This window comes from Megascapheus bottae, chromosome 13 (assembly GCF_031878675.1).
Source record: "Megascapheus bottae isolate mThoBot1 chromosome 13, mThoBot2.hap1, whole genome shotgun sequence".
Lineage (NCBI taxonomy): Eukaryota > Metazoa > Chordata > Mammalia > Rodentia > Geomyidae > Megascapheus > Megascapheus bottae.
Window position 1 is genome coordinate 56,702,436 of NC_143521.1, and position 13,301 is coordinate 56,715,736.

Consider the following 13,301-nt stretch of genomic DNA (forward strand, 5'->3'; position numbering starts at 1 on the left):
TAACAGCTTCCACTGACTTCATTTTCACCTCTTGGTGACAGACAGTCTAGCGTTGCCAAAACGTGGGTCCCAGGCACCTGGGCATCTTATCCCCACGTCCTCATCTGGTGTCCCTTGAAGTGAAGGCCACCCGAGGGACACCTCATCTTTGACAGGAAGTGTCTAATGACCTCTTCTCTTTCTTTCTCAGGATCAGCAGAGATCTAAAATCAGGGCTCTTTACCATGACTCTCAGTGAACAGGACCCAGCAGAAAACAAAGAAAATGAAGTGGCGAGAAAGAAAGCGGTCAGTCCTGCTTCTTGTCTTTCTTTTTAAAAAGTTTGCATGGTTATTAGAAAGGTGGTGTACAGAAGGGATGCGTTTACACAAGTCAGGTAAAGAGTACATTTCTTTTTGGACACCGTGACTCCTTTCCCTCTCTCTCCCAGTTTCCCCTCCCATCTCCGCTCACAAGTTGCATACTTCATTTCTGACACAGAGCCCAGTGAGTGAATGGCCCTTCTCCATCTGTTCACCCTGCATCCCTCTGCTTCTGCACCATCCCTTACTCTTGCCTTTCTCTTGTGTGAGCATTCTGGTGACACCAGACAGGTCTTTCTTGCCCCCTTCCCCTGTCCCTTCCAACCTTCCCTGCTAGAAAAGGTAACCCCAGGCTTAGGATAGTTCCAGAGTTTAGTTCTGGAAGTATCTACTAGGATCCTCCTCTGATCTAGGAAGGAGGAAGTCCCGGGAAATGCCCTGATGTTTAGGATACTGGGAACTTTGTGAGTCAGTGCATGCCGGTAACAAAGGCTCATGGACTGTGGCTTAAGCAATAGGAGCACATGGTGTCCCTGCTCTGCAGGCCGGGCTGTGTGTGTGTGTGTGTGTGTGTGTGTGTGTGTGTGTGTGTGTGTGTGTATGTGTATGTGTGGTGTGTACATGCATACATGTGTAGTGTGTGTGGTATGTGGGGGGTGTGGTGTGATGGGGTGTATATGTGTGTGGTCTGTGGATGTGTGTGGGTGTGTGTATGTGTGCGTGTGGCCTGGGGGGTGACGGGGTGCATATGGGTATGGTGGGCGTGTGCTTTGATTTCTTTTTATGAGACACCACCCACGTGACTTCACCTGAGTCGTCCCTGTGAGGCTCCTATTGCCAAATGGGAGATTGGAGGTCTCAACACGTGAGCCAGCGACAGCGTTCATCCCAACTCCACCTTCCTGACCCCTCCTTATCACCTCCGTGACCCCTCCTCACCCCGTGACCTCTACCTGTATTCCTTAAGCCCCGTCTGACCTCTCCAAGCCATCCACTTTTTTGACATTGTTTCCATTCACCTGACTCCACCCCACCTCCCTCTCACCAATCACCTCCTGACCCCTCCTCACCTCCGTGAACCTGACCTCACCTCCGTGAACACTCCCCTACGCTTGACCTCTGCCCAGCTCCCTGAACACCCCCATGCCTTCCCAGCCCCTCGGACCTACCTACCTTGGCGACACTGATACCACGCTGACACCTCCTGCCCACCTCCTGCCCCCTCCTCACCTCCATGAACCTTCCTTGCTCCTCACCCCCACCTGCCCACAAATACCCACTTCCCTGTCACCCCCAACCCCGACCTCTATCCACCTGCCTGGTCCTTCCCTTCCACACCCAGCTGGCTCCGACCAAACCACCTGACCCTCCCTGGCTCTCAACCCTACACACTCCCAACTTCTTTACACCTACCTGTCTCCTACCCACTCCCCATCTCCCTCACCATTTCCCACACTTCTGGACCTTTCCCCAACTCCTCTCCTCCTCCTCCTCGGCCCCCTCATCACCTGTCTGAACTCCCTCCCTCCCTCCCTCCCTCAGTCCTGTTGACCGCAATAACTTCTACCCTTGTGTCTGGAATCTCACCATCTCTGACCCCTACCCTCATCCATGACCTCTCCCCATCTCCCGCATTCCTCCCCACCTGCCTGATTCCAACCCAAACACCTGTTGCCCCCCTCCCCTCCTCCCAAATAGGCCCTCCTACCTCGAGGGGAGGGCACATGCAAGGGGCAAGGTGTGGAATGTGTGGGAGGCTGGCAGGAGGTCAAGGGAGGCTTCCCAGAAGAGGGCAGAGGCTGAAGGCTAGGGGCCCGTGTGTGAGCCTGAGGACTGCAGTGCCCATGATTTCCCCACATATTGTGGACCGGCTGCCATCCAACCTCCCTCCGACCCTCCTGCTCAGCCATAGTGCGCAGCTGTGCTCAACACCAGGTCGCGTCAGCTCCGGGGAGGGCTCGTCGCGGTCACATCATGGTCACGGGCGCACAGTGATCTTTAGCACCACCAGGCGAGGCCACTGTTGCAGTTGAGGAAACTGAGGCTTCACCGAAAGAAGCAGGGTGGTGGGTTGAGACGGAGCAGCGGAAATGATGACTGTAGAGCCCCCATCAGGATGGCCTCTCAGGGCTAGGAATGTGCCAGCCTCCCGCCCCTCCTTTAGCCTCTACTGCACCATAGACCCAACTTTGCACCAACATTAGGGTTCCCACATAAGCCTGCCAGCTGTGTGCAGATGCGCCCATCTGTGCGCCCTTCTCTGCCCACACACCTCATCTCCTTGGGCTCAGCTTTCCTGGTAATGTGCTCAGGAGCTGCCTCTTCCAGAAAGACCCGAGGATCCAGCTGGGCCTGGGCTCCACCTTTTCCTCTTAGGCTATTGGCACTCACCCAGCCTGCCTCTGAGCCTCACTGCATCTCTGCACTGCTGTCTGCCTCTGGGAGAAAGAGCTGAGGCAGAGAAGGCAATTCAGTGACCCTGGAGATAAACAGACCCTGCACTGCATTCATTCTGCCATAGTCTGGTGTGTTTGAGATTCTTGTCTCCTCATTGTACGCTCTGAGCCAGCACAGGGATGTCACCATCCCCAGGACAGAACAAGCAGAACATGCTCTTTCTTCTCCAGATCCACATGCTGGGTTTGTTCTAGAGCTGCAGGTCAGTTCATGTCCTCTGCAACATGCTGCCAGGCCCTGAGTGCTTTCTGTCCAGCCGCAGAATATCCCTGGAAGGCAGCTGGAAAAGATCAACGTGCCATTTTGCTAGTGTGCTCAGAAAAGTGTCCTGTTTTTCCTGAGGACACACAGTAAATGAGTGGAGGAGTCAGGGCTGGAATTCACCCAGGCTCCAGGGGCAAAGCCCAGGATGCCTCCCTCCTGTTCCAGCCATTCAAAAGTTCCCTGGACCAATGCCAGTTGCTCATGTGGAAGGCTAACCTTGTTAAGACAGAGACATTACTAGATGCCAGCGAAGGGTTGGGGGGTGGACTCCCTGTTAACTCCTGCAAGGATGGGTTTCCCTTTAAGAATCTTCCCCTGTTGTAATGATTTGGGGGTGCGGGGAAGGGGAGGCAGGGAAGAAATGTGACAGGTTCCTGTTGGATTGCTACATTTCCTGTCTGGGCAATCCTGCCCTCCCTCTGTGGACTCTGCCTCCGCCCCTGCAGAGATGCTCTGGCAGAATCCAGAGTCCTGGGGCCGCGAGGGGCAGTCAGCTGAACTGCCAGGCTTCTTAGGAAGAAAGTCACCATGGACTCAAAGGATCTCAACTTGGCTCCCCTGACACAGGACAGGGGTTCCCCTACAAGTGAGGCTCCAGGTGGAAGGACCAGGAAGGTAAACACAACAGGGCCTCAGTGCCCTGGTGGGCTGTGAACAGTCCAGGAGTGGGTGTGTGCTAAACGGCAGGGCTCATGCCCAGCCTGGCAGCTGCATGGTAAAAGGACCTTAGGCTCTGAGTCAGGGAAGTCTTGAGTGTGAATTGTGCTGCCGGCCATGTGATCTTAGTAGTCCAGCACCCTCCCTCTACTCCGCTGCTGTATCCTGGGTGGGCACAGGTTGCACACTGAGTGAGGCTTGATGGAGAATTCCACACTGTGGTTGAGGGCTGCCCCTCCTTCCCTTCCCAGGGGTCACTGTACAGGCAGTGACACCAGCAAGCACTCCCCACTCAGGGGGACTCATGGAAGAGGTAGGGGGCAGGCAGACCACCAAGCGGAAGAGGCAGAGCCATCTACCACTTTCCACTCTAGGCAAGGCTCCTGCATCTTACTTGATGGATGCAGATATGGTAGGTGGCCAAGTCTCTTTCTTCTCCCGTTACGTCTTTATATCTTCCATACAAATATGAATATACATTGTATATCTTTCTCCCAGCCCCACGTACCTTCTATTAATTTGCAAGAATGAACTCCACAGCAAAGTACCATAAACTGGAAGCTTAAACAATAGAAATGTTTTGTCTTGTCATTCTGAAGGCTAATGGTGGGGAACTGAACTGTCAGAGGATTTGTCTCATGATTCTGTCTTTAGAACTGGCTTTCTGGCAATGTTTGGCTTCCTTTGGTTTGAGGCAGTGTTCCTATCTATGTTTCTGCTGTATGGAAGAGAACTTGCAAGAGCTCAAAATGGACCTCCTTCCACTAGGCCGTGCACGGACACAGTGCAAGTCTTTTAAGATCATGGTTGTGTCACATGTGATGACTCAAGCCTCTAGTCCTACCTACCCAAGGAGGCTGAAATCTGAGAATCATGGTTCAGAGCCATCTTGGGCAGATAAATCTGAGTGACTCATCTCCAACTGACCAGCAAAAAAAGAGACCCGGAAATGTGGTTCAAGTAGTTGAGTACCAGCTTTGAGACAAAAGCAAGAGCATGAGACCCCAGAGTTCAGGTCTCAGTACCAATACGAGGAGGAGGAGGAGGAGGAGGAGGGAAATGTAAGGCAGAGGAAAAGGGACTGCGAGCGTGGTTCCAGCGTCAGAGCATCTGTGAAGTGCAAAGCCCTGAGTTCAAATCCTCGTACTGAAAACTAACACAACCTAACATCATGACGTGGAGCCGGCACAGAAGCCTCTGCCAGGCTCCTCCAGAGGAGGGGACAGTCTTAGCCATGGCTGATGGGTGCCTTTTCCTTTTTCTTCCCAGGACTGGTCCTGCTGGCTAGTGGTGGCCTCTCTGGTGGGAGCCTTTGGTTCCTCCTTCCTGTATGGATACAACCTATCAGTGGTGAACGCTCCAACCCCGGTGAGTGTCTGTGGTGTGCCGCACAGCAGGGGGCGCTGCGATCACACAAACCCTTCAGGCGCCTGCTTAGCTGTAGCTTGGAAAGTCTGGGGAGACCAGACCCTGTGCAGCAGGAAGACACAGAGACTGAGATCAGTCCCCGCCTTGCAAGGCAAGCTGAAGGTCAGCTCCTTGTGACTGACGTGCAGCATCCTTGAAGATAGATGCAGGGAGCCCCTGAGCTGCACCCTAAGGGTCAAATGCCAGGACAAGGAGCAGGAGGGCATGATGCATGTACACCTGTACATTTGCCTGACATTCCATCACGGTAGGGGGTCACTGCTGGTTAAGACCCAATCCTGGCTTCCATCTGTACACTGCTGCCAGATCACGGGAGGACGTTCACTCTGGACCTGGGCTTTCAGGGTTCCTGGGCAGGATGCAGGTGTGAGGGAAGGTACTGGAGCAGGGGAATCCTGAGCCCAGCCTTGCAAGTGGAGGAATGGCCTGACATTCAGGACCTTACAGGAAAATGGGGGTGTTTTTCCAGGTACCCAGAGCACAGAGCAGACAGGAGCCAGGCTGGACAGGCCTGAAAGGCTTTGGGGATTTCCTTACTTGGAAATAACCCCTGTGCCCACCACAGTGGAGCAATGGCTGAAGAGTCACTAGGCTTATGCAACTTGCCCCTGGCCTCAGAGCTAACAGAAGGGAAGGCTGGTATTCAAACCCAGCTCATTCCTCGTCTGTCCCTCTCATCAATCAGCAGTGCCAAACCCCCAAAGCCCAGCAAAACCTGGGAGTCTTGGCATAGGCAGCTAAGACAAGCATGAACACGAGAGCTATGAGAGTCTCCACCACACACACAGTGAGCTGTTCCCGCCTGTTCCTGCCTCCAAATGCCTGTGCTAGGTTCTCCGTACACAGCTCTAGGGTCAAGGATGATGAACCTTGATGATGCTAAATGCATTGCAATCATCTGAATCCTGCCAAACCTCCCATCCCCAAGGATACACAGCGCCAATACACAGCACCCCTGTGATCCCACAGAGAAATGAACAGTAGCTTTACAGTTGGGCCAGAGCTCCAAAGTTTGCTGTCTTCTCAGGGCCTGGTCACCTTTCCCTGCTCTACCTAAGGCCCCTGAAAGTCATGCTATTTCAAAATTGTTTCATGGACTCTGGTGCTGATATACCATGCCTGTAATCTTAGCTCTCTGGAGCCTGAGATCTGAGCATCCCAGTTCAAAGCCAGCTTAGTGTAAAAAAAAAAAAAGGTCTTGAAGACTCTTATCTCCAATTAACCAGCAAAAGGTCATGTACCTCAAGTAGTAGAGTACCAGTCTTGAATGAAAATGCCAAGTGAGAGGGTGAGGCCTGAGTTCAAACCCAGTACTGGCACCAGGTGTGTGTGCGTGGGGCGAGGGATGGAGGGAAAGAGGGGGAAGAGAGGGAGGGAGAGGAAGAAAAGAAATTTCAGGGAGAGATGGCAGAGGGAGAGCTATAAACACAGAATTAAATGTGTGCTCCTCTACCCGGGGAAGAGAGAGGCCCTCACTGGGGCTTTGAGAATGGAGACCTAGAGTCCTTTGGGGGGGGACAAGGAGTAGAGACAGGACTCTGTCCATTATCCAATGGTCACTCTCTATGCTTTTCCCCTTTAGTGAGTGAGTATAAGATTGGGAAACCAAAGCTGTGTCAGAACCCGGAAGGCTGGGAACAGAGCAGAAACTCCAAGCAAAGTCTTGACTGGAGCTCATCAGAAGGAGGGGCTTCTAGGATGGAAGAGATGTAGATACTAGATAAAGCCACTGCCCTCAGACACTGCCACCGGGGGTGCTGCCTGATTCAGGAGACAATATGGTCACTGCAGGCTCAGGCAGGACTCTGGCGATAGCACCACTTCTGCTGTACTCACACCAGGCATTGGACCCAGATCTAATTCTCCTTTCTGCTTCATTAGGCTGATCTGCTGCAGTTTAGGTTCTGTAACATCTGGATTGTAAATACTTTACCCTGGACAAAGCTTATGGTCTTATTGCAAGTGTTCAACATTATCTTCGCAGTAAGAAAGGGGCCCAAGACAATATGTAAATGAAGGGGCAAGACTGCATGCCAATAAACCTTTATTTACACAAGTGGATGGTGGGCCAGGAGTTATTGTCTAACTCCTGTGTTTGAGATTTGGAGAAAGGGAGAGTGCCAGTGATCCCCTGATATGCACCTTCTGAGAAGAGCGCTGGCTGGCTGGACAGTTAATCCATTGCCAGTGGTCTGTAGCATCTAGCCTGGGAGAGAAGACTTCCTGGGGAAACTTGCTTCCGAGTGTTTTCCTTCTTTTGCCGTTGGTGCTTATCTAGGCCTTTGGCTCCTCTATTCCCAGTGACTAATTCTAATTGACATAGTTTTATCTCTCTACCTACCTGTCATTTCTATCTTTTATTATCTATGTAGATATATCTATTATCTACTCATTTATCAACAAATGTGCCTGTTCATCTACCTACCTTCCTATATTTATCAAAGGCATTCTGATGACTCAGAAAAGCCGGGCATTTCCAAGGCTAATTTGCACACTAACCAAAGATGTGTTTCCACTCTGGGAAGGCAGTGCTGGCACAGGTCTGGGTTGCATGTAATTGTCAGGGCTGGACCAGGCAAAGACACTCTGTGTATCCAGAGAGCCCACAGGGAGATTCTGGAAGCAACGTTCTGAAGAAATGTAATGTCAAAGCCAGGAAAGACAATGTGGAGTACAGATTCCAGGCTAAAGGGCCCAACAAGACAAGTTCACCAGGCCATGGGTATTGAGGCACGAGAATGGCCACTCCAAGAGGAACCCCTGGTAAGGAAGGGCCCGGATGCATTCCTGGGTTGGGATGTGTGAGGCGGCTACACTGCTGCAAGAACCCACAGGGTGACAGTATCAGAAAACAGCCTGCCTGCACAGAATGGCCATTGGGGTGAAAGAAGAAAAAAAGCCACTGGAAGGACTGGAGTTGAGACAGTTGAGTGTTCTGCATATGACTCATGGCATCAAAATTAGCAAGCAAACTGGACACGGCGACACAGGCCTTTAATCCTAGCCATTCAAGAGGCTGAGATCTAAGGTTCATAGTTCAAAGCTAGCCCAGGCAGGAAAGTCCATGAAACTCTTATCTCTGACTAACTACCCAAAAAGCCAGAAGTGGAGCTGTGGCTCACGTGATAGAGCTCTAGCCTTGAGTACACAAAAGCTCAGGGACAGTGCCTAGGTCCTAAGTTCAAGCCCCAGGACTGTCACCAAAATAAATAAATAAATAAATAAATAAATAAAACTAGAGACAAAATAAGACTGTGGGTAGTATAGAATCAAGCACCAGAAAGGAAGGAAGGGGGAAAGGAAGGAGGAAGGGAGGAAGGGAGGAAGGAAGGAAGGGAGGGAGGGAGGGAGGGAGGGAGGGAGGGAGGGAGGAAGGAAGGAAGGAAGGAAGGAAGGAAGGAAGGACAAAGAACTTAGTGGATTCCAGGAAGCCCCATGCATTCTGTCATCACAGCAATGGAGGGCAATTATGCTGTTGAAATGAGCTTCTCCAAACTCCAGAGTCTCTTTGCTTCTGCATTGGCCTCATCTTGTTTCACCAATTATGGAAGCAACAGGCTTCTATTAGGAGAAGAAAGCAGCCCCCGAGATTGAATAACAAAGCTCCTGGATGAGTCAACTCTGAGTCAGAGACTCTTATGTCTCCCAGCTATGCAGGACAGATGCTGGGATAATAACCCACTTTAAAAACCAGGGAGAGACTGAGTGGCTGCCCGAGGATGCGGAACTAAGACATCCAATCACAGCCTGGGCTGGACCCCACCCAGGCCACTGCATTCTTCCTTGACATCTACTCATTTCCAAAAGCCATCCATGCCAGCTCTTTTATGTTCTGTGTGTGTGTGTGTGTGTGTGTGTGTGTGTGTGTGTGTGTGTGTGTGTTTGCTCGATACTTACATTGTAAGCAGCTTTCTTTCTTGTTGAAGGCTTCCACACAGGATTTTAAGTGTCCTGCTGTGTCTTGTTCTGCAGGTAGTCCATCTCTGCTATGCTGGCATCTTCAGTTTTTTTCTGAGTTTCCTCTAGTCTGAGGTACTGCTGCATTATTCAGATCAGGGCCTCGGGGTCATATTTTGGTTTGGTTTGGTTTTAATCGGTGCTGGTAAGACTGCTGACTGGCAGGAGGCTGGAGCCTTCCAGGCCTGGGGTGTTAGCATCTGGGTATTCTGGGGTGCATGTATCACCAGTCCCCCTGTTCATTCTCTGGAAGTTTCAACTTATTAGAACCAAATGACTTCTCTCTCTCCCTCTCTCCCCCTCTTTCTCCAAGGCAGGACCCGAAACTCAGTATCTGATACTTCTGCTCATTCGCTGACACCGCCACCTGAACCATGCCTCCAACCTTCCTTCCTTCCTCCCTCCCTCCCTTCCTTCCTTCCTTCTTCCCTCCTTCCCTCCTTCCCTCCTTCCCTCCTTCCCTCCTTCCCTCCTTCCCTCTTTCCCTTCCCTACCCTTCCCTTCTCTTTTTTTGTACTAGAAATTGGCCTAAAAGCCTTGTACTTGCTAGACAAGTGCTCGACAACTTGAGCTTACATCCCTAACCTTCTTATTTTATTTTACCTTGTGTACTTGTTCATTTGCTTGTTTATTAACTTTGAGATCGAAGTTCACTAACTTCTCCTGGGCTGTCGTCAAACCCTGATCCTCCTATCCACGCCTTTTAAGTAAGCTGGAATTACACAGAGGTGCATGCCTCTATATACAGTCAGCCTGCATGTTTAAATGTCAGAATTTTCTCATGTCATTATGTTCTATGACAAGCAGGCCTTTCTAAGGACAGCAGTCTTGGGCCTGCCTTGCGAAGGCCTTGGAGGCCTGGGGATGGGGAGTCAGGTGACACTGAGCGACCCTGTGATGCCTTCATGGTCTCCAGGCCTGTGTAGGGAGAAGGCATCTTTACAAAGACTTTATTCCTCTTCTCCCACTGGGGACAGTGGGTTCGCTGGTGCCTACTGGCTTTGCAAAGCCCTCAGGGATGGTGGGTGTGAGTTGTTCTCTCAAGTGACATGTGTGTGCCATGGATGGTCCACTGGCAGTTCTGCACATGTGTGTAGATGACAACCTGAGCATAGCTTTAGATGGATGCATGACAGGCTCTCAGGGGAGCAGGAAGACACCTTCCCTGTGGCCAGTCACCTACTGTCTCGGAATTTCCACATCATGTGGAAGATGGGACTTTCAGAGTTTGGTTTATTGCCAGAAGAATAGCCCTTGAGTTCTTAGGCTGGGAGATAATGGTTAATTATTTATAGACGCTTAAACCTGAGAAATAAACATGTCTAGACTCCTTATTTTACAAATGAAGAAATAATGGTATTCATAGCACCACCAACCACCACCCCGATTTCTGGCTTTCAGTGTGTGTGGCTACGGAGCCAGAGCTGTCTCCATATTCTTCCCTCGTGCATCTTCCCAATGCTCCTTTTAAAAAGAATGGATTCAAAGATAAGAAACATAGGAAGGACCCCAAGACATTAAGTGACTTGTTCAATCTCCCAGCAGAGGATGGATGGCAGCAGGAATGAGGAGGGAACAAAGCAGATGCCTAGTGTCTTGACTACGTTAGACACTGTCCAGAGGGGCGGAGCACCTTGCTCGAGAAGGTCAAGGTCACACAGTCAAGGACACAAAACTGTTGCACTAGGACTCTCAACCACTGCTTCCTTTAATTATATCAACTCTAATTCATTTCTTTGTGGTTTAGCCCCTAGTTAGTACATGTCACAGTATAAATACTCTTTGATGGATTAAAAAAAAAATCTCAACCATGTGCTGTGGCTCATGGCTGTAATCCTAGCTACTCAAGAGGCTGAAATCTGAGAACCAAGGTTAAAATCTGAGGATCAAGGTTCAAAGCCAGCCTGGGCAGCAAAGTCCAATGAGCCCCATCTCCAGTTTACTACCAAAATATATCACAAGTGGACTTGTGGCTCAAGTGATAGAGCATTAGCCTTGAGCAAAACAAGTTCAGAAACAGTGGCCAAGCCCTGTGTGCAAGTTTCAGGACTGATACCAAAAAGAAAAAAAACAAAATCTGCCATTATCTCATACCAAATTCAGGAGCCTCCTCACTGGCTAGCTTAGTCACTGTGGAATGGTCTTCATGCTACACATATAATGAATATTTTGAACCACAACTTAGAGCTGTCAACCCATGTTCAGCCCTTCCGGCGACTCCTCAGGGCTCGTGAGATTAACTGTAGCCTCCAAAGACCACAGGCAAAGCCAGGCACGAGCAGCTGCTGTCTTGTTCTGCAACCTTCTTCTGATGCTGGCCACCTTTCAACCCCACAGAGCCATCTTCAGCAATCTGGTGTCTACATGTAGTCACCAGCTTCTTCTCCTTGAGCATTCTGTCCCCTCTGTCTGCCTGTCCTTCTAGCCCACCCGGTCCAGACAATGGCCATAGCCCCGCTGAGCTTCCGGCCGTCACAGTACCGCATGTCAAGATGGGGTGCGTTCTCAGCCAATCTCCACTGGAACTTGAGCTCCTCGGAGGCAGGGGGTATGGGGCTTCCGTCTAGAAAATGGGATAGAACATCTCTGCCAACTTGCGAGGCAACCCTTAGAATGAGTACCACAAAGTCCTCACAGCATGACAAGATGGTGAACGAGTAAACAGTCGTCTCTTACCAGGCTTCCGACTGCAGGGCAATGCAGTCAGCATCCTGGAATGTGCTTCCACGAGCACCAGGACACTGGGCAGCACAATGTAGTCAGCATCTTCACTAAAAAAAAAATGCTTAATTTATATAGTGTCTTCTGTGACCGTCAGGACACCAGGCAGAGCAATGCAGTCAGCATCTTGTAGTGACCTTCCATGGACGCCAGCACACCAGACACCAGTATGGCGGTAGGAGGCTCTGCAGATAGGTAGAAGGAGGTAATTCAAGAAGCTGCAGTTGCATGGTTCAGAATAGGATTGCAATCCGTCTCGAGAAGGACTTTCTTCGTGTAAGGGGATTCCGTCTTTCCAAGGACAGTGTAGACAGAATGAGTGCCTGAGAAATTCTAGGCATTCATTACCTGAACAAGCTTTTACAAAGGGCCATGGCCCCTTGCTGTAGCCCCTTTCTTCCTTTGGACCTCTGGTCCCTCCACCGTCTCTCCTGATAGATTTCATGCTCCTTGGCGCTGTTGCTATTGAACTTGATGGGAGCTGGCAGAGCATCCAGTACATTGACTGACGGGTGTCCATTTTTTAATCAGTGACCTCTGGACTTAGCAGCTTGATTTTCAGCCCTTTGAGGTGCACTGAGGAGTCTGGAGGGTGGAGAGAGAATTGGGGGCCCTGAAGTCTGCAGCTGCAGCACACAGCCCCTCTACCATACATGAGCCACATGACCACGACAAGCTGTGTCACTCTTGGCCCCCTTGTATGTAAGTAAAGGCTTCCACCACTAGGGTTGTTCTGAGTTGAGATGCAATCATTCATGTGTCTTGGTAAATTTTCCATAGTTGCAGGGTAGATGAACAATTTTACCTGAATAAAGCTAAAAAAAATGTTTTAAAATAGTGAGTTGCTCACACTTTGCATGAGAAGAGCACACCCAGACCTGGTCCTGAGGGGCCTCTTGCAGCCACTACCACTGGAAACATCCTACTGGCACCAGACCCTGCCATTCCCCTCATGGCTGCTACTGCACCAGAGAGCCCTGAACCACTCTCCACAGACCCTTGATTTGACCCCACCAGCACCTTATTCAAAGTCCAGGCAAATGACTGGCTGAGGTTTGGTCACATGTTCACTCCCTAGCTGCAAGGGATCCTGGGAGAGTATGCTTCCCAAATAGGGAGAGGGCACCCGATCTGAGTATCCACACAAGGGTGGCAGATACATAAAGTTGGTGAGGGCCCAAACCTCAGAGCTACGGGCGCTGCGATAAGGTTAGGTTTTCAGACTTGGCTGAGAGGTGGAAGTGGTGAGGTCTTTTGACCCTTGGACAGTGAATCAGCTTGTGAGGCTATCCCAACAGTGCCATCCAGGACGTGGCTCTGACCATGGGAACAAGCTTCATAGATTATCCTCACCTATAGCTGGCTTTCACCACAAGGTTGGTTTGAGAACTTGAAAATAGGCATTTTGAGTGATTACTTGTTGGGAGTATCTTTTCCTTAGTGCTTGATTTGTGTCTCTTAACCCAATAGATGCTAATTAGATTAAATATCCCCCCCCCACAGACAAACATTTTT

The 13,301-nt window shown here is 50.5% G+C and overlaps 1 protein-coding gene across 1 annotated transcript in view; it reads left to right on the plus strand.

Moving 5' to 3' along the window:
- The first annotated feature begins 3,551 nt into the window (after positions 1 to 3,551).
- Positions 3,552 to 13,301, plus strand: part of Slc2a9 (solute carrier family 2 member 9) — a 60,323-nt gene continuing 50,573 nt past the window's right edge. Inside the window, exons 1-2 of the mRNA XM_090344107.1 lie at positions 3,552 to 3,638; positions 4,950 to 5,048. Coding sequence (XP_090200233.1) covers positions 3,552 to 3,638; positions 4,950 to 5,048 — 186 coding nt within the window. The remainder of the gene's footprint in view (positions 3,639 to 4,949; positions 5,049 to 13,301) is intronic.